This window comes from Paraphaeosphaeria sporulosa (assembly GCF_001642045.1).
Source record: "Paraphaeosphaeria sporulosa strain AP3s5-JAC2a unplaced genomic scaffold CC84scaffold_12, whole genome shotgun sequence".
NCBI lineage: Eukaryota > Fungi > Ascomycota > Dothideomycetes > Pleosporales > Didymosphaeriaceae > Paraphaeosphaeria > Paraphaeosphaeria sporulosa.
The window spans coordinates 616,356-639,731 of NW_017253371.1; the positions used below are offsets into that span (position 1 = coordinate 616,356).

At 55.0% G+C, this 23,376-nt stretch overlaps 8 protein-coding genes across 8 annotated transcripts; 4 read left to right on the forward strand and 4 right to left on the reverse strand.

Annotated features, from left to right (window-relative positions):
• Positions 1-62: 62 nt before the first annotated feature.
• Positions 63-1,087, forward strand: CC84DRAFT_1168605 (BIG1-domain-containing protein). Its single transcript, XM_018179441.1, has 3 exons — positions 63-164; positions 211-614; positions 665-1,087. Exons 1-3 carry the CDS (start codon positions 67-69, stop codon positions 1,030-1,032), a joined length of 870 nt encoding a protein of 289 aa, XP_018030876.1. The 5' UTR covers positions 63-66; the 3' UTR covers positions 1,033-1,087.
• A 2,078-nt stretch (positions 1,088-3,165) lies between these two features.
• On the forward strand, positions 3,166-4,110 carry CC84DRAFT_1222017 (uncharacterized protein; the record flags this gene model as incomplete). The annotated part of the gene is made up of 1 exon (XM_018183320.1): positions 3,166-4,110. The coding sequence occupies one exon, from the start codon at positions 3,166-3,168 to the stop codon at positions 4,108-4,110; it is 945 nt and encodes a 314-aa protein (XP_018030877.1).
• Positions 4,111-5,003: 893 nt separating this feature from the next.
• On the reverse strand, positions 5,004-8,690 carry CC84DRAFT_1180521 (uncharacterized protein; the record flags this gene model as incomplete). Its single annotated transcript, XM_018180480.1, has 3 exons — positions 5,004-5,107; positions 5,164-8,272; positions 8,349-8,690. 3 exons carry the CDS (start codon positions 8,688-8,690, stop codon positions 5,004-5,006), a joined length of 3,555 nt encoding a protein of 1,184 aa, XP_018030878.1.
• A 1,106-nt stretch (positions 8,691-9,796) lies between these two features.
• CC84DRAFT_1155401 (6,7-dimethyl-8-ribityllumazine synthase) lies at positions 9,797-10,865 on the reverse strand. The gene is made up of 3 exons (XM_018176933.1): positions 10,773-10,865; positions 10,497-10,662; positions 9,797-10,390 (listed from the first exon to the last, which is right to left on the reverse strand). The coding sequence occupies exons 1-3, from the start codon at positions 10,813-10,815 to the stop codon at positions 9,973-9,975; spliced, it is 627 nt and encodes a 208-aa protein (XP_018030879.1). The 5' UTR covers positions 10,816-10,865; the 3' UTR covers positions 9,797-9,972.
• A 549-nt stretch (positions 10,866-11,414) lies between these two features.
• CC84DRAFT_1222020 (glucosamine-fructose-6-phosphate aminotransferase) lies at positions 11,415-13,791 on the reverse strand (the record flags this gene model as incomplete). Its single annotated transcript, XM_018183321.1, has 4 exons — positions 11,415-13,185; positions 13,339-13,570; positions 13,622-13,710; positions 13,787-13,791. 4 exons carry the CDS (start codon positions 13,789-13,791, stop codon positions 11,415-11,417), a joined length of 2,097 nt encoding a protein of 698 aa, XP_018030880.1.
• Positions 13,792-14,441: 650 nt separating this feature from the next.
• On the forward strand, positions 14,442-14,906 carry CC84DRAFT_1180524 (uncharacterized protein; the record flags this gene model as incomplete). Its single annotated transcript, XM_018180481.1, has 1 exon — positions 14,442-14,906. One exon carries the CDS (start codon positions 14,442-14,444, stop codon positions 14,904-14,906), a length of 465 nt encoding a protein of 154 aa, XP_018030881.1.
• An 825-nt stretch (positions 14,907-15,731) lies between these two features.
• CC84DRAFT_307913 (uncharacterized protein) lies at positions 15,732-19,843 on the reverse strand. The gene is made up of 6 exons (XM_018185813.1): positions 19,082-19,843; positions 18,996-19,035; positions 18,560-18,940; positions 17,866-18,503; positions 16,523-17,746; positions 15,732-16,474 (listed from the first exon to the last, which is right to left on the reverse strand). Exons 1-6 carry the CDS (start codon positions 19,672-19,674, stop codon positions 15,802-15,804), a joined length of 3,549 nt encoding a protein of 1,182 aa, XP_018030882.1. The 5' UTR covers positions 19,675-19,843; the 3' UTR covers positions 15,732-15,801.
• Positions 19,844-20,953: 1,110 nt separating this feature from the next.
• Positions 20,954-23,364, forward strand: CC84DRAFT_1102334 (uncharacterized protein; the record flags this gene model as incomplete). The annotated part of the gene is made up of 3 exons (XM_018174958.1): positions 20,954-22,911; positions 22,971-23,133; positions 23,191-23,364. 3 exons carry the CDS (start codon positions 20,954-20,956, stop codon positions 23,362-23,364), a joined length of 2,295 nt encoding a protein of 764 aa, XP_018030883.1.
• Positions 23,365-23,376: the final 12 nt, after the last annotated feature.

Here is a 23,376-nt window from a genome sequence, read left to right on the forward strand (position 1 = left end):
TCGCCAGCGCGGAGCTGTCGCAGAGCATCACGACCGCGCAGCATCCACCACAGCTCCATCTGCGCCATGGCAAAGTCGATAATCGGCGCCCTCGCGCTGGCCTCGCTGCCGTCCGCCCTCGCCTTCCGCAACACGTCGCCCTACTTCCTCTTCTCCACCGCCGAGTGCGTGCCAGCGCCCCCTCGACCGCTTCTAGGCTAACACCTGCAGCTTGAACATCCCCTCCGACGATGCCGACGTCGCCCGCGCCAATGCTGTCGTTGACCAGATGGCCTCGGCCCTCAAAGGCTGCCCTACCAAGACATACTTTGTTGTGCGCCAGAACGGTGTCTCCTCCGCCGACTTCAGCGATGCGCATCGATCCGCGCCCCGACTAGCCAGCCATCTGAGCGGCAAGAGCGGATTTGTGAAGAGCACCATGGTCGTGCCTGAGGTCATTGAAGAGAACTTCACGGCGGCAGGCATCACCAAGTACCTGCAGAGCAAGTGCGGGGCCGAAGTGCTATCAGAAGACGCGACTGCCTCAACCAGCGATAAGCAGCGCATCGTGGAAGTGACGTTTACTGCGCCTCCGCCAGACAAGGACCTGAGGGCTCCCGAACTAGGCCAACGGGGTAAGCGTCTACGGTGCGGTTTCACAGAGCTCCAGACTGACTTTGCCCAGATGCCGAGCTGCAGAAGCTCATCTCGAAACACGCCGACTTCGAAGACTTCACCGTCATCTACACCTCGACACCTCAGACCAAGTTTCAGTCGGAGCACCCACCTTACGAGATGGAGAATCCCTTCGGCGGTGCAGTACAGATGGAATTGAAGCGCGATCTCTCCTCGCACAAGCGCGCCGAGAAGAGCAAGGCTGGCCTCTTCGAGAGATACCAGTACTTCACACCGGGACTCTTCATGGGGCTGTCCGCCATGGTCCCGCTTTTCCTCATTGTCCTGGTTGGTGTCAAGGCGCTTCTGAGCCTCGAGGTCTCGTACTTCGCCTTCAGCAAGGAGATGGGCCCGGCTGCTCAGAGGCAGCAGAAGTAAATGGGTCAGTGGAGGAAGGGTGTACATTCTGTAACATGTATGAGAGCATTGGCACTGGCGTTGTACAGGTCTGTTTTGTAGCGCATTCGGAATATCAAACTGGCTGGCTTCAACCCCCCGGTGCTTGCTGTGACTACCAAACGCAGATCCAGTGATCAGAGAAAATTAGCCAGGAGAGCCAGAACTTGTGTGCTGACCAGGCTTACGTAGCAGTCAGCAACAAACAGGAGATGACACTGGCGGGATGTTGTTCACGTTCAGATGTAAGATCTAAGACGTACGTCCCACGACATGGTGTACCTTCCTTCCACAGATGGTCAACCTTGAGCTCTTGGTATTGATGAGATCATGGTTCAACGGTTGCTTGGAAATGATATAGCCATTGCCGTTATGGCGTAGAGTTAGATGGCCGGCACGCTCATAGTTTCCCTGCGCCAGAAACAGTAACGGAATCAAGTATTATCCGGTTCCCCTGTGTAGCTAGCATTTTCTCGCTATAGATGCAATCACAGTCTTGCTCGATTCAACCTCCTTCTCTTCAAAAACTGCATCCAAATGTCCCTTCGAATGTGATCTTCTCGAAGCTTCACCTCATCACATGTGTACTTAGTCTCTCAGCTCTTCATGGTTTGAGAATATCATAAGCTGACCCGTGGCTGTCGCAACACCAGTGGCGCTCCATTCACTTTCAACCACACCACCCGGAGCAACGAATCTCCGCAGCCGTTCGTCACCATCGTATCTGTTCGCTTCGCTTCGGGCGTTTGGAAATACTTGGCGCAAAGAAATCTTTGAGGTTTTCGAATCCACACTCGACGATTCGCCCGCCGCCACCTTCGCGCGATCACAATATCCGCCATTCCTGGGCCTAATGCTCGACTGGTGACGTACACCATGCCTCCGGCCATCGAACCAGACCCTCCTCAAGATCCTGTGGCGAACACCTGTCAGCGCGACAATATGGAGCTGTTGCGCAATTAGGCATATGACCATCTGTGCAAATAAGCCTCCTCTCGGGAGGTGGTCAGCGCACAGCCATGGCAGGACGATGCCATTTCCAAGTAAGTTCACCTGCATACATCGACCTCGACATTTTGTATACAAATTCCCAGCTATTCATGCACCGGTGACGACATACTGCAAGTGAGACAGCCACTATAACGCAGCCCAAACAGAGTGGTCTGTAAATATACATCCCACTAAAGAAAAAAACGACCTCGTTCCATGCTGTCGCAAACAGTGTAATCGCAGCTAGACGTCGAACTCGAACAAGTGAAAAGAACAGCGGGAGATCGCACGCCGTGGGGTTCCAACACGCCGGTCGGTCTCTCTCCCGAAGTTCGGGTCAAATACACGTAGACATATCGCACGACCGCCAACTACCGAGTCGACGGCACGGTCGAATGTGATAGATATCCCAATAATAATATATATTTACCCCGTAAACCGCACTGAGAAAGATGGAGTGAGAGAGGTGATGGTTGTTTGTGGGCGGCCCCGACTACGTGTTTTGTCAAAAGTGAGAATCAACTAGAAAGGCAAGGTCGTTTGTCAGGTGGATCGTGCGCATGGAAAAGACGACCAATGTTATCAATGCAATAGTCTTAGGTTGATTTTGGGAATGCGAAGGTATCGGACTTTCTATGATTCATGATGTACATCACACAGCTTGAGCATCATAAGACGAAGTAGCTTCCCACACACACACACACACACACACACACACACACACACACACACACACACACACACACACACACACACACACACACACACACACACACACACACAACTCTACTGTCAGCCGCAGCATCACGCAATAACATTCCCACCCTAACCACCCGAATTGTGCACCCAAATCGCCCAATAACTATCGTCACACGCAACAAAGTCCGCGCAAGACATTCCAGGCAACTCCAGATACAGCGCTCCAGCTTCTAGAACAGGCTGAAACATAAGTCAACCAGTTGGTGTCTTCCAGAAGCGAAACATGGGGCGTGTTTGCTGTTGTCAACCGAGTTAATGGCAAGCAGGAGTTTGTATTTAGATCGCACAGTCCGATCCATATTCTGGATTACTCAACTCAGCTGACTACTAGATTGCAATCAAAGCACGTTTTCTTCAGTATTCAAGATGGACTCTCCCAACAGCAGAGCAACAACACCGGACCTGTCTGTGACGAAAGGTACTTCCGATATGCATACTCTGCCCTCGACGCCAAAGACTCCGACACTAGCTACAGCACTAGAACTAACAACGACAGCACAGGACTTGGCATCTGGAAGTGGTACTCCAAACCAAGACATAGCATTGAGCGATTCGACTGCCCAAGCTGTATCGAACGCCGTCCTTCTGCCACGCTCGCCCGTGTCTACGGCCCAAGAGCCCGTCGCCAGTTCAACGACAACTGTTCCGTGCGCCCAGATGTTCGCATTTCTCACCCGTTTCGAGCAACTCGCATACGACAAAATTCCGAACGCAAACAGCATCTCCGAAACCATGCACGATCTTGATCAGCTCGCAGAAAGCGTGAAAACCTATCAGTCAGCGTGCTCCCGCGCCCGCACATACCCGGATCCGAAGTCATTTAACGTCCAAGACCTCCTCACCGAGGCTTCATTCATTCAGTCTACCGCCGCTCGACTCGCCGGCACCACGGAAACTTACATCCCTACCCTTCGCGGATGGGTGCGCGATATCAAGACGTTGATGCGGGATGCTGGAAAAACCCTGAGATTTGCCGAAGGGGTGGGCACCTCAAAGCACACGGAAATGTACAAATTGCTCGACGCTCTTGGCCTGCTGCAGGATTCTGCGCGGCATGTGCTCTCCCAGTCGCAGAATCATAGCGTGCTGAGGCAGTGGCGGGCCGACAGCTTTGCAATCCTAGTCCGGGAAGCGGAAAGATTGCCCAGCGAGAGCAGCCTCGTTGCCCGCAGGTGGTTCTCGAATCGAGGCCCGAAGATGCTTGAAGCTGTGCCTGACACTGAAGATCGTCCCGTAACGGGGCCCGTTGAAGGCCTGCAAAGAATGCCAAACAACATGGGAGAGACTGATGGAGTGGAAGGCTGTCCCTAGCCGTCCGGACTGCAGTCCAGGCCAGAGAGGATGGCAGCTGGAGACGCGGGCGAGACCAAGCTCGACATCCCGTTCCCCAGCCCACCCCGTCAACCACACCTGCCCCTCAGCTCAGAATCTCTTCGGGTACCAGAGGCCGCTCTCATAGCACGAGGCGAGCAGATAACAGGTGGGCGAGGACACGAAGTGGGAGTCCGCTTGGGACGCGTGGTGGGATGCCTTTCGAGAGGGCGAGCTGTGGAGGTACCCTCCGTAGATAGATGGCTGAGTGAAAGAAAGAGATAGGGTGTGCGGGGGACGCTGCTGTATACCCAATACTTCAATTGCTTTCAGTTACATCATGAACACTGTAAAGTCTCTGGTCGGTGAGATCAGCCACAGACTTCAAATTTCACTCTCAATTACCTATCACTCGCCCACACTGGGCAGTTTCTCTCTCTCCTTCACCTCTACCCATCTACCTCCCATCTCGCAAATAGATAAAACGATACACTATAACACACGTTGTGCCTCTCACGGCACACAGTCGAACATGGCGAGCCAATACCTTCCACATATGGAAAACCCGGCGCTGCCAAAGGCGCTTTTTCAGCCCCCTTGCTCGAATGAATATTGAACCCCCTTTTCATTCCATTCCAACGCTGAGATGATGGTTCGCAAAAGCCTTTCAAAAGCAAACAAAGATGATATCAGAACTCCGGATGCATGCAAGATTCTGGCCTGTGCTGTTGGGCCGCGCGTCAAGGCGGCCGAGGTCGAGTGCCCCGCCCCACGTTGGAGTAAATGCGAAAATGATGAATGATGTTGAAACAGCGCGGTCTGGTGGGCTAGGCGCCGATGAGTCTGGATGTTGAAACGTACGAGGTGGAGAGAGATGTGCAGAGAGGCGGAGCTTAATTAAGGAAGCCCTTGCAGCCGACGGAGCCGCAGAGACAGGGGATACGGTCGGTGGCGTCGAGTTCGCGCTCGAATTTGTAGTCATAGGTGAGCTCTTCGTCTAGGGTTCGTTAGCGAGTATTACGCGGGAGGAAGGGTTGAAGTGATAGGACATACCTTGGCCAATGTCTCGCAGGGCATAGATGACAATTCGCTTCGTGCCCTCCACGCGGATGATCTTAGCCGTGCAGTTCGGCGTACAGCTGTGATTGATGAAACGAGCAATGCCACCCATCTTGGTCGCGTCGATAACCGTATCCTCGTCGATACGGAACAAGTAGCTTGATCCCACGCCCTGCTGGTCGTACCGAGCCTCGCGCAAATCTGCCACGCGTTGCCGTACTTTCTCACCAACGTACTCGATGATCATGTCGTTGGCGGCGATGTGCTCCTGGGCGTACAGCCCCCAGTTGTGGATCGCAGATCGGTCAAATTTGACGAGCTTCTTCCGCTTCTTGAGCTGGTTGAAGCGCAAGGCATCGCCTTCAGCACCAGACATGTTCTTGGAGATGCTGATATCATTCACGAGACGACGATTGTTGGCACGGTTGGCGCGGGAGTTGACAGTTGTAGCTGCCTTGGCGCCACCAGTCTGGAATCGGAAGCCTTCGACGACTGTGGTACCGGTACGGTCTTCTTGCTGGGCTTGGCGCTGGCGTTCTTCACGTTCCCTCATTACACGGAGACGATGAGGCAGGTACTTCGACTTCTCCGACTCTTTGATCTTAAGCACCCCTTCAGTCCTGGCAGCACCTGTCTTGTTCGGTACGAAGTAACCGGTGATCTTGGTCTCCGATCGAGAAACACCTTCTTCTCCTGGACGGTTGAGGTGTTTGATAGACTTTTGCTTCCATGCCCACGAGTTTGCATCTCCGATATTGGCTGGAACGATCTTGTCCAAGGCGGTCTTAAGAAGCAGCAAATCCTCTTCGTCCTTCACCAGATGCTGCCAGCCATCAATGTCCATGACCACACTGGAGTCATCTTGAACGGTTCGTCGCGGTTCGACAGCGGATACACCCCAGTACACGCCATCACGCTCCTCCTCTTCTGGCGTCTCCTCCACTTCAGCCTTGGCAACAACAGGCGTGGGCTCGGCGACTTCAGGTAGAACAATGTCCTCTTCAGCAGGCTCGACCACTTCAGAGACCGTGACTTGTGCAGTTTTGGCGTCCTCCTCCAGTTGATTCTTGGTCTTTTTCTTCGGTTTCGCGACGCTCTTCTTCTTAGTCGCTTTAGCGGGTTCAGCCACTTCTGTCGTCTGAATAGGCTTGGCAGCCTCATCCTCGTCTTGTGTAATGATGACTTCCGGCTCAAACTTCTCATCGAGACTTGGCTCCACTCCGAAGATGGCGTCCGCTTCTTGTTCGATCTTCCGTAACCGCTTGAAGCCTCTCAGAGCCTTGTCTGCCTTCTTCCATATGGGCGAGGAACGAGGCAAAATTGCGAGCACCTGTTCGAGCTCTTTCTCTGCCATCTGTTCGGGATCCTTATGGATACAGTGCGCAAGAAGACTGCGGGCGTGGCTGTCGTCCATCATCTCATCGTCGCTATCTTCCAAGCCCCAGCCTGCCTCGACTCGCCGTCTCTTGAAGCGTCGACTTCTAGCGGAATCTTCCTCGTCGTCGTCTTCGATATCTGAGGTTGCAGCACGGCTGATGGGTCGGCTCTCCTGCTCTTCGGTGCCGCGGTTGATAGAGCTTCGGCCTTCGTCGTCCGATTCGTCCATGTCCATTTCCAACAACTTCTGGTAGGGATTCCGGTGTACTTCACGGCGCGGTTTATGAGTTGCTTTCCTACGCTCGTCGACAAACACGTCAACCGGACGGAGCGGTTTTCTACCGCCCCGGTCGCGATTGTGATCACGTGGACCAAGGGCTTTTCGACCGCGACCTCTGAGCGCGGCAGTTCGCGACTTTGGTGCCAGGGCCGAAGCGTCCATAGCGGGAAGCAACATAGAAGAGGGTCGAATTGTCTCTTCCTTGACGTGTGGGTCTGAGATATTCAACCTCCGGCGTTTTTCAATATGTCGTTCCGGGGCCATGAGCTTCAGCAACTGCGGGCCCGCAATTCGTGTCTTGACCTCACCCACCAGCCTTTCCTGCAGCTCTTGCTTCAGAATCTCCAGAGCAGCAGCAACTGGATCCAGAGCCAACGCTCGCTGTTGCTTGTCATATTCCAAATCTTCCGCTTCTTCACGCGCTGCTCTATCGTCCTCGGCTTTCCGTTTCTTGATAGCCACAACGCGCTCCGGGCTCGGGCTTCGTTCGTAGTTGGGGTCACCATATTGGTTGCATTCCATATTCATAACGTAGGTGAACAGAGGTGTCATGTGAAACTGCTTATAGCACCTCACGGTCTCATCTTCACCCCATTTCGACTCCTCGAAGACCACATAGTATCCCGTCTGGTCACACCGTACTTCTTGCATACGGAAGGCCTTTAACCGTTTCCTTAGATGTTCGATCGTCGTACTAAGAACTGGAACGTATTGGTGCGCGATAAATATGTATGGTCTCCGCTTCAACTTCGGTTTTATCGGCTCTCGTTCGATAAGATGTGACAATTGCGCTTTTCGAGAGAGTGTCTCACGCGCTGGAGGGGGAGGACGCGCGCCTTTTCCGGAAGGGCCTTTCGGGACGTTTGCTGGCAAATCAAACGATGTTGCGGTAGGTGTCGCGGGGGTTGCGGTTGCGGACTGCGCAGCAATAGCCGCCTTGCGCTTGTCGTCTTCTTTCTTCATGATCATGTGGACCAGTCGTTTGGCCCTCAGACCTTCTCGATCGCGAAATACACGGACCCGCGACATGCCAATGCGCTCATTGTTCCCTCTTTCCTCTGCCTTCTTCGCCGAGTCCGAAGCTTTCACAGCCTGTCCACCCCGTGGCGCTGGACCGTCGCGAAACTTGACGAGGCATATTCCAAGAGGGCTACCAGTGTTTGGGTGGACCCTGTTGTTTATTGACTCAACCTCACCAAAGGATGAACCAAAAGCCCGGAGTTGGGCGTCGGTGGTCAATTGGTCAAACCCAGTGATGACGACTTGTGTGGCCGGTCCAGGCCCGCATGAGGTCCGCTCGTCGAAAGAGTAAGGCTTGAGAGTCTTGGGCGCCATGCGCAGTTTCGACTTTGGCGATGCGCTGCCTGGGGCAGTCTTGATGCGATATTGGCCAACAGCATACCCCGCAATAACCAGGCGCGGATCCGGTATCTCAGATGGGTCGTCCTGCAACACAAGTCACGTTAGCCTTAGCGTCGCAGGACGACCCATCTCTGGGGTATGTGTGTATCCGTCAACGTACCAGTTGTTTTATCGGCGCATATTTCGCTTTGTATTTTTGTTTATCCTTCTTATCCAGCTTGGGGTCTAGCGAAGGATCGTAAAGCCTTTTCGAGCCCAGAATCCCGTCTGCAGGGAATATCGATTTTCTCGTCTCTGGCGGCGTATGCACAGGCGTTATGGTATCGGCACCATTCTTGACGGGCGCGCTTGACGGCGCGTTGCGTGAAGGAGCAGTCGCGTGCATCGTCTCACTCGGAGGCTTCGCAGACCGCGGACTAGGCAGCTTGCCAGGCGGGGACGAGTCTGAGCTCGTCAAAGGTGTGAGAGCGTGTACTGATGCGGTGCGACCAGGATACGACATGGCGCCAGATGCTGAAAACACCGACGAGGCGACGCTGGAGGCGGAGGTGTCAGACCGCGAGCTTGTTAGCAGATCGCTCCGCGGCGCGCCATGGCTGTCGAGTGTATATGTGTGTTTCGCCTGTGTCGTGACTTCCTCCCGGGCCATCGACGTCCCCCCTCCCACGCCGTGTCGCGGAGACGGACTGTCGAGTCCGCGCACCGCAGCTTTGTCGCTGGCACTGCCGGCGCCGTCGCAATAGCTGCTGTCAATATGATGCGGAGTGTTAGTGCTGCTTTGGCAGCGGAGGCGCGCGAAGTGGGCTGGCAGGGCGGATCAGCGGGATTGCGCGCCCCATCAACGTGTGCTCGAGATGTGGGTGGCTGTCGCAGCAGGCAGCGTGGCCGGAGGCGCCTCGACGGCTGTCAGGATAAAGACAACGCGCGTTGGACGCGGTGAAGGCGTGTCGGGCTCTGGGCGGCTACACAGACGTGCGGGCGCCGCGAAAAGAAGGATAATGGGAAGGGATGGTGCGGCGCTGCGATCGGTGGCGGACAGCACGCACGAACAGAGCTCTGGTGGGTGTGCGGGCAGGCGGAATGCCGTGGTGAAAGAGATGAGGTCGCGAGGGCGCCAAGAGCCGATTTGCAGGGAACCTTGGGAAAGGGGAGGCGCGAGCGTGAGAGCCAGTCTTGCGCCAACAACCACCGCTCTCTGTGACAATACTGCCGCTGAGCCCGCCTGTCGATTGCGCGCTGCTGACACTCACCTCCGCTGGCGTATACGATGCCCCTTCACCCTGAGCGCCTCGTCAGCCTGCAGCCCGCTGCAAGGTGTTGCGTGCCCTAACCAGCCCGCTGCGTCATTGCGTCCTTTTGCTTCCCGCCTCTCGCGCTTGCACCCGATCCCATCGTCGCACAAGACACTTCGACAATGGTTTGCAATGCGCGTCTACGCGTGCGGCCGTCCACGTCGCATCAATGTGAATAGCAAATTTACGCCTCTAGCATGTTCACGTGAGCACAGCGACGACTACCAAAGCCGGGACACGAGAGCCTCAATGATGCCCGAGCCGCGCATTGCGGGATAGGCATGCATGTTCGACATGGAGACGGTGCTTGTAGAGACCCGCAAGTGATACCAGGCGTGTATGAGGACAGGATCTCGGGGTGCCCGATCTGGCGACGCTGCTCCTACGCACGAACATGCACTCAAGAAAGCGTGCGGCGTGCATCTCGCAAAGCCTGCTACATTGCAATTGATTTGCGACATATTCCGTCCTCAGTGGTATCCTCCCAGTCCTCTATTCAACATATTTCCCCTCCACCCATCCCTTTCTCTTAACCCCCAACTCCACCGCCGCACTCCCCCAATCCTCCCCGTGATTGTGACCCTCCTTACCACTCGCCCCTCCGATCCCCGCCCTCTGCAACCCCTGCTCGTCGCTCAGCAGCGTCAACAGCCCAAATATCAACGGCACGTTGTTATCCAGCTGCACGCGCATGAGCCCGTGGCTGACCGCGTCCGCAATGTACTCGAAGTGCATGGTCTCGCCCTTGATGAGCACGCCGATGGCGATGATGGCGTCGAAGGGCGTAGAAAGCGTGGAGGAGATGGGCTTGGAGGGCTCGGTGGAGAGGTCGGAGACGGAGCCGAGGAGGTCGGCAGCGGCACCGATGACGGTGGAGGAGGAGGCTTGAGCTTGCGAGGCCGCGTAGAGCCTAAGGATTGTTAGCTGGGCGCAAGGTGGCCGGGGGACTTCCTGTCCTCTGCCTCCGAGGAGAAGGTACAGAGACACAAAGTAGGAGCTTCTGGAGGCGGACATACTGCTTCACCGCATACGGCAGCTCGTAGCTCCCCGGCACACTCTGCAGGACAATGTTCTCGTCTTTGACCCCTGCGGCCTTCAGCGCCTTCTTCGTCCCGTCGAGCAGCGCATCGATGATCTTTGTGTTCCAGCGCGCGTGAATGATACCAATCCGCAGACCAGATCCTAATCCCCAGTTAAATACAAGCTCCAGCTTTCCGCGAAGCTCACAAGCTCCAGGCACGGCGGGGTGTACGAGCGCTGACATTTGGCGGTGGGGTAGGGTTCCTGCGTACCATCATAGGTCTTCGCCTCGCCGGGGCCCTTTAGTGTAGTCATCGCGATGAAATGAATATATACCGAGCGTTATAAGGTTAAGGAGGCGTGGAAAGGACGGTTGTCAAGGGTGATGAGTGGGTGTTGCCGGAAAGAATGCAGGAACAGTCAACGGCGAGCGCCGCCCCCGCGTATTCGACAAGGGTCGCCTGCATTACGACATCAGCCCCGCCAAGCCAAGCGAGCAGCCACCGCTTCCGTTCGTCTTACTCTACGCGGCACAGGGTGTGACGAACTAAACGAGAGCTACATCGTCTATGAAGCAAAGGCCTGTCACACGTAAGACAGACACCGTGTATATTGGCCTCTGCATCTTGTAACTTGAGCATGCCGAAGATGAAACGATCACGTACTGCAAATTGCCAGGATCAAGTCATATTATACGTGATTCATATTCCAATCTGCTATCTCGCCCAATAGTAAGCCAGCAGCAAAAGAGCTCGTACATCATATCGCAAATCCTTCCTTCCATCCAAGCCAGACAGCTTTTGACCCATATAATCGTGCATTCAACCCAGACAGATCGTTCAATTCCCGGACCAGCCAGCCCGGTGTGCAGCCTCTAATTACGCCAATAACAATGTGCTCATAACAATCATACTCTACTCGACGGTAACCGACTTGGCCAAGTTACGGGGCATGTCAACGTTGACGCCCTCAGCAACAGCCATCCAGTAGGACATGAGCTGCAGAGGAATGACGTTGATGAGGCCCTGGAGGCAGTCGACCTGCTGGGGCACCTCGATCTTGTCGGTCTTGTCTGCTGGGAACTCGGGGTCGTTCTCGTTGCAAATGATGATGGGTCGGCCGGCACGAGCAATAACCTGCTGGTAGGCGTTCAATGACTTGGCGAAGATGCCGTCACGGGTGAGGATCATGACGATCGGGAGGTTCTCGTCGACAAGAGCAAGCACACCGTGCTTGAGCTCACCGGACATGACAGCCTCGCAATGGAGGTAGGAGATTTCCTTGATCTTCAAGGCACCCTCGAGGGCAGTGGCGTGCTGAGAACCACGGCCGAGAAGGAGCAGAGACTTTTGGTCCTTGAACCTCTCGCAGAGCTTCTTGATGGGCTGGTCGAGCTTGAGCACCTCCCTGAACTGGTCGGAGATCTTGGTAAGACCGTCGATGATTTCCTCGCGCCTCTTGATCTTGGACGCGCGGTCCTCAGACAAGGAGAGAGCGAACATGACCATGCAGACGAACTGCGAGGTGTAGGCTTTGGTGGAGGCAACACCGATTTCGGGACCGGCGTTGATGTGTACACCGCAGTGGGTGAGGAGGGAGATGGAGGAACCGACGGAGTTGACGATACCAACAGTGAGGGCACCGCGCTCCAAGCAGTAGCGGAGAGCCATCAGCGAGTCAGCAGTCTCACCAGACTGAGAGACGAACACACAGGTATCGTCACGGAAAACAGGTGCGGCACGGTCCAAAAAGTCGGACGCAAGCTCGACGGCGATTGGGATCTCAGTGAGCTCCTCAAAGATACCGCGGACAGCCATGCAAGAGTGGTACGATGTACCGCAAGCAATGAATATAATCCTGCGGCATCGCCTGATGGTAGTGATGTACTGACGCAGACCACCGAGGGTGACGGTCTTGTTCTCCGGATCGAGACGTCCACGCATGGCGTTGACGACGGACTCGGGCTGCTCGAAAATCTCCTTCTGCATGAAGTGGTCGAAGCGGCCCTTCATGATCTCCTGGAGCTCGATCTCAAGAGTCTGGATGGCACGAACGTTGGAGGCACCGTCCTCCTTGGTGAGGCGGTGGATGTTGAGGGAGCCCTCGTGGATGTGGGCAATGTCGTCGTCCTCAAGGTAGAGCACCTTCTTGGTGTGTTCGACGATGGACGAGGGGTCGGAGGAGAGGAAGAACTCGGTGGGCATGGGGACGCCATCATCGGAGAGGAAAGCGCGCGATTGCGAGCGGTGGAGGAGCGACTTGTCTGGGGGTGCGAGCAGGCTGTTTGCGTTCTTCAGGGCAACGTTCTGGGAAGCACGCTCAGCGGGGAGCGCGGCATCGTCCTGATACTCAACGTCGACAAAGTCAACCTTCATCTTCTTCTGTGTCCGCACACCAACGACGAGAGGCGAACCCTTACGGGCCGCAACGACCTCATGGGGGAAGTGCACCGACTTCATGAGCAGACCGAAGGCGCCCTGGAGCTCCTTGATGACGGTCTTCGCCAGCTGGACGAAGCTGAGCTCTGGGTGCTCATCGTAGATGTACTTGGCGAGCTTGGCGATGGCCTCGGTGTCGGTCTCGGTCTCGAACTTGAAGCCCTTGCCCTCAAGCAGGACCTTCAACTCCTTGTAGTTTGTGATGATGCCATTGTGCACAATTGAGAACTCCCAGTTCGGGTCGGACCTAAAGTGAGGACGCGTGTTAGCGCTGCGCACAATATATGACGGAATATGGGGTTACAAGGGCTGCCGATCTACGGACCAACCGTTTCAGCTGGCGGGCGGCCGCAACCCTAGGGGCGGGTAGTGGGCTGTGACGGCTGATAATACCACATACCTGTGCGGGTGGCAGTTGATGCGCGAGGGCGGGCCGTGGGTGGCCCATCGGGTGTGTGCAATACCGGCGTGCGAGTCGAAGACCTTGGACTCGTCGAAGTTGCTCTCCTCAACAAGCTTCTTGAGGGAGGCAACCTTGCCGACCTCCTTGACGGCGAAGACTTCGTTCTTCTTGTCTCCGTCGATGGCGAGACCGGCCGAGTCGTAGCCACGGTACTCTAGACGCTGGAGGCCTGTGGTGGGGGTTAGCGGGGTGTTGCTGGGAGCTGGAGCTGGGAAGGCACCAGGGCGGGGGCACTTGCCATTGATGAGTGTGTTGAGGATGTACTTGCGGTCCTTCTCCACCAGGTAGTTAATGTAGCCAAAGATTCCGCTGCGTTGCCCGTTAGTCGTTGTGTGTTTGCGGCCAGCTGGGAGCTGCTGGCGACGCGGCGGGGCAGCTAGCTTACCACATGGTGCTGCTGTCTAACGATTGTGGAGGGTATCAAGCGGGAAAGATCGTGGCAGTGATGTAAGCAGCAATTGGGTGCACTGAGCAGGTAGGGTGCGCAAAGGTGCAATGGAGAGGGGAGAGGAGCAAAAGAGCGGTGTTGATTGTTTCTCTTTATAGTGGTCAGCCAAGCAGCGCTCTCTCCACATAAACGCTTTTCGCTTTTCAGCTGCTAGTCGCGACTCGCCCCTGCACGGTGGCGTCGCCTCAAACTGGCCGACCATTGCTGCCAGGCTGCCTGTCGGCCGTCCACGGTAGTACGGCGCTTCTCCGCCGTGTCATCCAGCGTCCCCTATTCACCGTTTCGTCATATCGCGGGAGCATGCTGGTCGATCGGAGCCCCAAGCTTTGACGAGGCCAATGGCCTGCGCCTCAGGCCTGGGACGGGCCTGGGACGTGCCTGATCGCCGCTATCGCTTTGTCCAGGGCCCGGGGCGCAGCGCTGCAAGAATAGCAACGCTAGCCACTGGCCTCAGTATTGGTTTTCTCGTCGACGATGCTGCAAAGGCTCTGTCTCCCGAGTTCGATATTTGCGATCAGTACTGGTGCCGGCACCTGTAGCTAGTACCTGGCTGTTCCTCCTGCTTCTGGGTAAGCTGCCACGCCGCGACACCATGCAACCTGGGAACAACGTCAGCACCATGCCCCCAACCGCCAATCAATACTCTGCACCCTGCTGCCGTGCACTTTTCGAGACAGGGCGTGGATGTAGTCGGTTGCTCGTTCCCAGCACGGCAGCTTCAAGCTCTCACAAGGGCGCTGGCTCCGGAAGACGTGTCGTGGCACCGCGGTCCTCTCCACTTGGACACCTTCGGGCCCACCAACAGCCATGTCTCCACCTACCACAATGGCAGAAACGCTGCTATCAGACGGTGAGCAACGACTCGCACGCGTGCACGCAGACCGCGCCTCTGAGAGCAAGTAGCCGCGCTCGACGTCTCTACCGTGCAGCCGGCCTATCGCGCCATGCAGCTGTGCAACGTGAATCCGAGGCCGCCTTGCGTGTCTCAGCCGCCATGGCGTCCCGTTTGCAGTTCGCAGCCAGAAAATGCACCAAACGTCTCCAGCCATGCGGCTAGACGCACCTTCAAAAGGTACCCCAAGCCCCTGCGCTGGTTCTACACAATATCCAATAGACGGCTCAAACCTTTTGTGGTTTGACAGCTCGATTTTTTTTGTAGGGCGCCTTAGCTTCTGGTGGTATTTGTGTATGCCGTTTTAGCCTTGCGCTTCGGGCGTGCCGCCGTGAGCTGTCGAGCAGGGCGTGCTTTCGGCAGCAGATCCCACAAAGCTGACTGTGCCTTTCGAGCCTCGCTACTCCCAAGAATCCTTCATGAGGCCCTATCTTCGCCCCAAGGTGGTTTCATCCTCAGCCGCCATTGTGGCGGTTGTCGTGGGTTCTGTGCTTACGGCGTTGCTGACGGGGATTACGGATACGGCGTGTCGTTGCATGCGAAGAAAATCGCGTTCGGAGCGCGCGGCTGGTTCCTGTGCAGGTCTCGCCACCTGTATCATCGTGACTTTTTTGGACATGTGTCTGGAAGGATCTCCGGTGTGCGCCATGATAATTTTTGCCGTTATACTCACAGTTCATACTTGCATTTGGCCATAGTAGACGGTTGCGATGCCGTTACTCCACGGAGCACGGATCTCCACACGCGCCTATGGCAAGCGACCTGTCATGCCGCAAATACAAGTTACAGAAAGCTTCACCGTCAAGCTCTGATAATGCGAAAGGTGAGCGCGTTCTGTGCGCCTTTTCGTGTCCGAACAGCTTCAAGAAAATCCAAACCCTTGGACACCATAAATTGCTGCTACTTGTGCAAGTCAACTAAGTCACCTAAATCTCCAAGGAATGCATATGCATATGCTTCTCAATCTCATGCCGCAGGATAAAGACACCATCAACGCCATGCAAATGCATCTACTCTGACCACGAAATGCTTCCCTCGCTCTCTCGCCCCTTTCCTTCCCCTACAAGTTCATCGTCACAGTCATGCTATTGCTATGCACCAGCAAGCACGGCGGCAACCCCTGGCACAATACCTCCAAATCACTGATATACTTGACGCTCTCCGCCTCGCTCGCGCTCGTGCCCTCCACCGGACTTGGTAATGTTGTGAATACCACGGCTGTGTCATTTGAGTGTTGCCGGATGAGCTCGTTGAGAATGAGATGCTGGGCGCGGCACGGAAGGTCATTAAAGGAGAGTGGTATGGACTGGTGCAGCGGGTAACCTGAGGCTTGTGAGGCTGCGGGTGGTAGTGGTGCAGTTGACGACGAAGGAGAGGAGAGGTGCGTCGAGGCTACGGCGGATGCGATTGGGTCTTTTTTTCGGGCGGCTGAGGGCGAAGGCGTGTCGACAAACATGATGGAGGGTCCGGCCGTTTCTTCGGGTGCGACTGCTGTGCGTGGTGTCGGATTGGACGTAAACTTCGGCAGAGACTGGTGGCGGATGGGTGGTGGTCGCACAGGCACAGGTTGGGTCTCTCGAAAAGTTGCATGCCCATTGAATAAGCTTTCGTCAACCTTGCCGGTCGTCAGGAGTGCGGTATCCGAAGTTGTGGCATCGGGATGCGGCTTTAGCGGTGTCACTGAATCTGCGGTGGGTCGCTCCTCCTGCGACGGTGCCTTCCAGAGAGCTTTTCTACAGAGCAGTCAGTCAATCGAAATTAGGATGAGATGAGCAACTCACCGTATACCAAATTTGGTGGTAATGAATGGAAGGCTTTTGGTGGCAGTCGTGGTCTGCGCTCGTTGTAGCAAACCTAAGGGTCGACCCTCGTCATCACTGTCAGAGGCATCCAAGTCGTATTCGTCGAGACTATTTTCCATCCCAACAGAACTTCCGGTATCGACAGCTTCTTCCTGATAGTCGTCGAATGCCCCGTCGGAGGAGCTTGATGCCTCACTATCGCTGTCCGGAAGTAGCCCCGCGGGTAAACGCTGCGCGTGCATACCGATCGTAGCGCCAGACCTCTCAAGGTCGCCCACAGACGTTTTGCGCTTTGTGCGGCGTAGCAACCTTTTCAGCTCTGCGAACCGCTTCGGTTTAGACTCTCTCCTCCCGTGTTGGAAAGATGAAGTCGGCCAATTCACGACTGCTTCCAGCAAGTCGCTTGCCTGAATAAGTTCTTGGCTGGCGGTGATGTCCTGTGGGCTTCGGAGTCTCTGAATGTCTGCCCACCACTCTTCATCATCCAGGGTATCATTGACATCTTGCGCGGCTTCATTGAAGTCGCTCCCGTTCTTTCCATTCACGATGATCTCGTACATCTTGAGGCTTCCACTTGCCAGCCAGAACACAAGTACTTCCGCCTCGATCCTTAGATTCCTTAGCAGGGTAGTGACTCGCACACGTTCTTCCTCAACGTCGGTCTCATACTCGACAAACACAGCGACGCGGAGTTTGTAGGTCCGCTTCCACGACGGCACCGTGTGTAATATACATCCGAGCTGAAGAATGAGAGTATACGTGTCGAAGTTCGTTGTGAGAACATTCTTTCTAGATAGGTCTTCACCTGCAGTAGTAATCTCCGCGGACATCTGAATGGGCCATAGATCGATATACTTTTTGGTCGGATCATCTTCCTCGAGATCAGCAAGTCTGAGTGTACTCAACAGCTGTTGGCTCTTCGTAGGCTTAGGATTAGGCACCTCCAACTCGTGGAAGCCTTTTGCAAGCGCGACGTTGATTTGAAGACGGAGGACAAGATCCTCCACGACCGTTACATAGCTTTGAATCCCGATGGCGTTCTCGGGTTTCATTGCATCGGTTGGCAATATTCCAGACAACTTATCCGGAGTTTGTTTGCGCCTTGCAAGTGCTTGGATGGCTTGGCGAGAAAGTGGATGATTCGTGGCCTTGCTTACAGGCCTAGACGGCTGCGGCGAAGGTATATCGATAAGTGGCTTGGACCTGTAAAGTCAGTAACAATGACCAAGCAAAAGCCTTCTGCGCAAGATCTTAGTTCCTCATCAGCCTTTGGCGAGGATTGATCAATCAGTGGACTTTGAGAGGCGCCAAGTGTCACTTACTGACGGAGTTCACCCAGGTTGTAGAAACCCATCACAACGACATTAGGTCTCATGCCACCGAGGCCAGCACTGAGGACAAGATTTCTTGCGCCCCACTCGACCATGGGCGAGATTGTTATGTTAACGAATGCTTTGATCTTGGAAAAGTCGATATACTTGGTCCAGGATTGTTGCTGTTGGCGGGCCTCTGGCACAGCTGCACCAAAGTCTTGTGAGATAATGACATGGCCCAGCACGAAGAGTCCTCCTTTCTTCAATGAGTTGCAAAACTGGATGAGCTTGTACTGCCGCCTCGGATCATTGACCAGTAACAGAATCTGAGGCCTCCAGAACTTTACATGCTCCTGGCGCAGACGCAGTAGGTATTTTCGTACCTGATGATAGATCAAACTTTGACTGACATCACCCCATGGTTTGGGTGGAGTTGTATAGTGGATGAGCAAGAAGACGACTATCAACAAAGCGACACACCCGGAAGCGTAGACTCCATCCACGAAGAACATGGTAGCACCGGAGACGATCGCGCCGGTCGCTGCTGTTTGCCAATTGAAGAAGTGGAAGGATGGGCGAAAGTTTGGCGCGCTCCCAATCTTCAACGCGAATGTTGCTAGATTCGTGACCAGAAAGGTCATTAGGTACTGTGTTCCAAGTCCAGTCAGCCTCTTGTTCAACAGTGACCGTGGAAGCAGCATACAGTCATAGTTACAAAAGAGGCAATCTGGTTGATGTCTGACAGCATTGTGAGCTGCGCCAACAGGTACGTGATCATGATAGCGTAGGTCGGGTCATCGGACTTTGCTGTGCCTTGGCCGAAGATCGAAAGCCCAGGCAGTAAGTGGTCTCGAGCAAGTGCTTGTAGCAATTTTGCTGAGCCAATGACACCCATAAGAACGGAAAACGAGGAAGTTGCGAACTCTCCCAGAAGAATGACGACGCCAGAGATGTTGGTCAGCTGTATGACATTTGTGTTGTAGATGAATGATTCACGCGTGATACTCGCAGCCATAGCCAAAATCACCACAGTGTAGAACACAAATGTCAAACCTAGACCATATAACGTGCCCTTAGGTATAGCCTAGGTAAAATATCAATGCGCGATAGTAAAGAGGCAAACGGAGGAGACGGCGAACCTTCGATGGGTGTTTCAAGTCACCAGACATACTGGCGCCGCTTCGAGAAGTCAGCAAATGGCCCAGATTGAAGGGGTAGTACCGACGCAAAAATTCCACTACATGCAGGAAACAAAATTCCGAACAGATTACTCCAGTTCTCGCGATGGTGCTTGTCCTGGCTACCATCAGCACCTTTTGTGAAGTGTGGTAGAAGATTCTCCCGAAGGGTCTGCAAGCTCAGCCCTGTGAATTCGATTCCCTCCCTAGCATCGGAGAAAGGATGAAGAACCAGCGCTGAAAGTGGGATGCTGACGATCGAGACGACCAGGAGGAATAGCAAGCCGTTGCTACATCGCGCAAAAAGGCCGGATCCTGCGAGGCAAACCAAAGTGCAGACCAACAAAACTATGGTCGCCCACAGAAACTGCCACTTGAAGCCTTCCAGCATAATCGGGGACCAGCTGCCAGACTCGACACCGAAGTTTTCTATAAAGCAGTCTATAAGACCAACGGCATTCATACTGGTGTTGAAAACAAGACCTAGGTAGAAAACGATACCTATCGAACCGCCGAACTCGGGCCCCAATGATCGAGAGATTAGGTAGTAGGCACCTCCGCCACGAACGGTACCATTTGTGGCAATTGCGCTGATCGACATTGTCGTTAAGAGATTAATTGCATAGCAAGCGACGAGCATGCCTGATTGGTGTCAGTGGCGGATCAAAAGCATAGGGAGCGCAAAAGTCTGAGTACAGCGTGTTACCCCCGGATAGCTAGTGCATAAGCCGGTTGTACGAGGTTGAGTACTGTGTATTACCCCAGGATATACAACGTGCAGACCGTTGGTACCCAGACTTTCGTCTCAGTACAGTACTGACCTAGCATGCCCAATACACCAGCTTGTCCTAGGATAAAGCCAAAACGCAGGAACATCAGAATGGAGAGGACATTCAGCGTCGTTGGAACGAATACACCAGCAAATGTCCCAAGCTTGCTAGTACCACCGATAGGTCGTGGGAAGGCACCGGGCCTAGGCTTCACGGCATCTGTTCCTGAATGCTGCTTGCCTCCAGGTACGTTCGAACCAGCCTTGGGAGAATTTGAGCGCAATAGGCGCAACGGTCTAGACAACCAATCACGCATAGACTCGAGTGCATGATCGCTCTCCTGGGAAGTCTCGGTTGGTCCATCGTAGGCAGGCACAGTCGAAGAGCCAGCGTCTCTTGCTAGCAGGGGTGTTTCTTCACCAGGTGACGGTGCTGGTAAGATCGAACCCCGTCTGTTGAGCCGTTCCGCATCGTCAGTGGCGGTACGAGTTGCAAAGCTCGAGTGAGATCTCGGTGGCAACCGCCGACGGGTGGGTGCATCGTCAGTCATCTTGCACGCCCTGTGGCCATATCCAGGTCACGGGTTCTTGTGCGGGTCCAAGCGTCTCGACAAGGTTCTTGCCAGGAAAGTAATAGCTCTTCACGGCTCGGAGTCCTGAGGTCCTGAGGGAATTTGGGCAGCTCGGCTCGCTAGTGAGGCATTTGATGTAGCCTGGACAGGAAAATTGAGTCGGCAGCTGTAGGAAACATAAAAGACGTCAGTGATGTGCCATGCAGTCGCCGCCAAGTTGGCGCGGTCTGGCGAGGTTTGAGGTCTGCAGGGCACGGCATGTGACCACCCCACGGAAGCCCCACGCTTAAGGTTCCATCGCGACTCGTGCAGCGAATGAGGTCAGCCGCGGCACACCAGCACGCCGATAGTCAACCGCAGCTGGGACCCAGCCGCCTTATTCTCCTCCTCTACGCAGTCTCCTCATGGCCAAATATTCCCAATAACCCATAACACATTTCGGCAGAGTCACCCCCTTACTCCTGGCAGCTCGCTTGAATTTGAGCGAATCCGCTTGTTACACGAAGATATCCATAGCTCCCACGACGCGATAGAGAAGATTCGCAAACGCGAGCAGCAAACGCTCCTCCGTGCCGAGCATGGCGAACGATAGCCCCAAACCGACGGAGCCGCGGGCTGTGCCTTCCTCGTCGCGCGCCTCCGAACACAGCTCGCCGTCTGCTTCCATTTCTCGCGGACAATCTATAGCCCGTCTTGGATCACCAGTGCCTTCGGTTCCTGTCGGCTCTGTGCCAGTACAGCAGATCCCCACACCAGCTCAGCTCGCATCCGAAGAGCCCTCAAATAACCAGACGCCGCTGCCCGGGCGGGAAGGGGTCCAGTCATCGCTCCCCGGCCCCGGCGAGTCAGCTCTGTCTTCAGCGCTGAAAGAGTCGTTCGGACGAAGCCCGCCGCGCTTTGGCACGCCGCCGATACGACCGCTATCGCCCGCAGCAGAGACTGCTCCGCGCGATACCCTCAGCCAGTATGGCTCCTACGACGCGCGGAGCCGATCGCCTGGGGTGCCCTACGAAGATCCCGAGATCATTCGCCGTCACTTGGCTGGCCCTCAGAAACCCTCCATCTCCAACCTGTCGGCCAGATACGGCTCTCCTAGCCGATCGCATGCAGGATTCGCGGCAGACGCAGACAACGTCAGCAGAGGGAGACGAGGGTCGTCCGACGATGAAGAAGAATTCGACAGTCTGCAGCTGCAGGGTGGTGATATCACACGGCAGATATACCGGTGGTCAGCGCAGCAGGAAGAGGAGCAACGGCAGAAGATGAAGCGTAGCCAGAGCTTCTCCGCCGACCGCGCTCGAGCTCACGAGCCCCTGTTGGACATCAACTCTATCCATCAACCTGGCGGATTCCGACGCAATTTCATTCGTAGAGCTGCCGACCAGTCACCAGCGCCCGGTCCCTCCGGCTACGGCACCGTCGCCCAGAAACCTCAGCCTGTGGTATTCACGAACAACTTCCTCGAGTTCCTGACACTGTACGGACACTTTGCGGGTGAATCATTGGAAGAGGACGACGAGGTCCTTGGTCCGGACGAGTACTTTTCTTCCGATGCTCTGACGTCTGGCGAACACACTGAGGACGAACGAGAATACGGAGAAAACAGCGCTCTGCTCACACCGGGCAAGAGGCGGAGACGTAAGACCAAGGTGGCAGGAAAGGGAAGCCCTACAGGTGCTGCTATGCTGCTACTCAAGAGCTTCGTCGGTACCGGTGTACTTTTCCTCCCGCGAGCCTATTTGAACGGAGGCATGCTCTTCTCCAACGTTGTACTCCTCAGCGTTGCCGCCCTGTCCTACTTCTGCTTCGTCCTCTTGGTCAACACTCGCCTTGCCGTGGAGCACTCCTTCGGTGACATGGGGCTGCACCTCTACGGAAAATGGATGCGCAACCTGATCAACTTTTCGCTTGTCATCTCTCAGCTTGGTTTCTCATCAGCCTACACCGTTTTCGTTGCGGAGAACATGCAAGCTTTCGTGCTTGCTGTATCAGACTGCAAAACGCATATAAGCATTGGACTCATGATTCTCATACAAATGGTCATCTTCCTGCCCCTCTCTCTGTACCGCAACATCAACCACATTCAGAAGCTCGCCCTTATTGCGGATCTTTTCATTGTCCTCGGACTTGTATACCTCTACTATTTTGATATTTTCACCATCGTTGACCAAGGCGGAATTTCAGACATCGCCAACTTCAACAAGAGTGACTGGACGTTGTTCATTGGAACCGCCATCTTCACATTTGAAGGTATTGGACTCGTCATTCCGGTGCAGAGTGGCATGAAGAACCCAAAAAAGTTCCCCAAGGTGCTCGGCATGGTCATGATTGTCATTACTGTGATCTTCATCAGCATGGGTGCGCTCTCATATGCGGCTTTCGGCTCGAAGACAAAGACCGTCATCATCTTGAACATGCCGCAGGACAACAAGTTCGTGAATGGCGTTCAGTTCATCTACTCTCTTGCAATCCTGCTATCAACACCATTGCAGCTGTACCCAGCCATCGAGATCACGAGCCAGCAGCTCTTCAGCAGGTAAGTTCCCGCGCGAAACGCGTACCCGTCTATATTCGACATGCACTGACCTCATGCAGAACCGGCAAGTACAACCCCTACGTCAAATGGAAGAAGAACTTCTTCCGCTTCTTCATGGTTGGCATCTGCGCGACCGTCGCTTGGGTCGGCGCAAATGACCTGGACAAGTTCGTGTCCCTTGTCGGGAGTTTTGCCTGCATTCCGTTGGTCTACATCTACCCGGTGAGTTCCCTTCCCCCGCCCTAGCTCCCTTGGCGATTTCACTGACACTGCGAACAGCCTATGCTGCATTACCGCGCTGTTGCTCGCACCACCACCGCGCGTATACTCGATGTCTTGGTTGGCATTGTTGGGCTCGTTAGCATGGTGTATACTACCACGCTCACGATCAATAGTTGGGTGCATGGAGGTGATGCGAAGGCTCCGGGATACTGTGATGAGAGGGCGCCTTGAACTGTTTCAAAC

What these genes read in the sequence shown, in the direction of transcription:
- CC84DRAFT_1168605 (XM_018179441.1), top strand. Translation starts at nt 67, where the DNA reads ATGGCAAAGTCGATAATCGGCGCCCTCGCGCTGGCCTCGCTGCCGTCC. An exon ending in TTCCTCTTCTCCACCGCCGA is followed by an intron (nt 165 to 210) that starts GTGCGTGCCAGC and finishes TAACACCTGCAG; the next exon opens with CTTGAACATCCCCTCCGACG. An exon ending in TCCCGAACTAGGCCAACGGG is followed by an intron (nt 615 to 664) that starts GTAAGCGTCTAC and finishes GACTTTGCCCAG; the next exon opens with ATGCCGAGCTGCAGAAGCTC.
- CC84DRAFT_1155401 (XM_018176933.1), bottom strand. Translation starts at nt 10,815, where the DNA reads ATGACTACACTAAAGGGCCCCGGCGAGGCGAAGACCTATGATG. An exon ending in CGAGGCGAAGACCTATGATG is followed by an intron (nt 10,663 to 10,772) that starts GTACGCAGGAAC and finishes ACTGGGGATTAG; the next exon opens with GATCTGGTCTGCGGATTGGT. An exon ending in CTGCCGTATGCGGTGAAGCA is followed by an intron (nt 10,391 to 10,496) that starts GTATGTCCGCCT and finishes AACAATCCTTAG; the next exon opens with GCTCTACGCGGCCTCGCAAG.
- CC84DRAFT_307913 (XM_018185813.1), bottom strand. Translation starts at nt 19,674, where the DNA reads ATGCTCGTCGCTTGCTATGCAATTAATCTCTTAACGACAATGTCGATC. An exon ending in AACCTGGGTGAACTCCGTCA is followed by an intron (nt 17,747 to 17,865) that starts GTAAGTGACACT and finishes CTGACTTTACAG; the next exon opens with GTCCAAGCCACTTATCGATA. An exon ending in ACCACCAAATTTGGTATACG is followed by an intron (nt 16,475 to 16,522) that starts GTGAGTTGCTCA and finishes ACTGCTCTGTAG; the next exon opens with AAAAGCTCTCTGGAAGGCAC.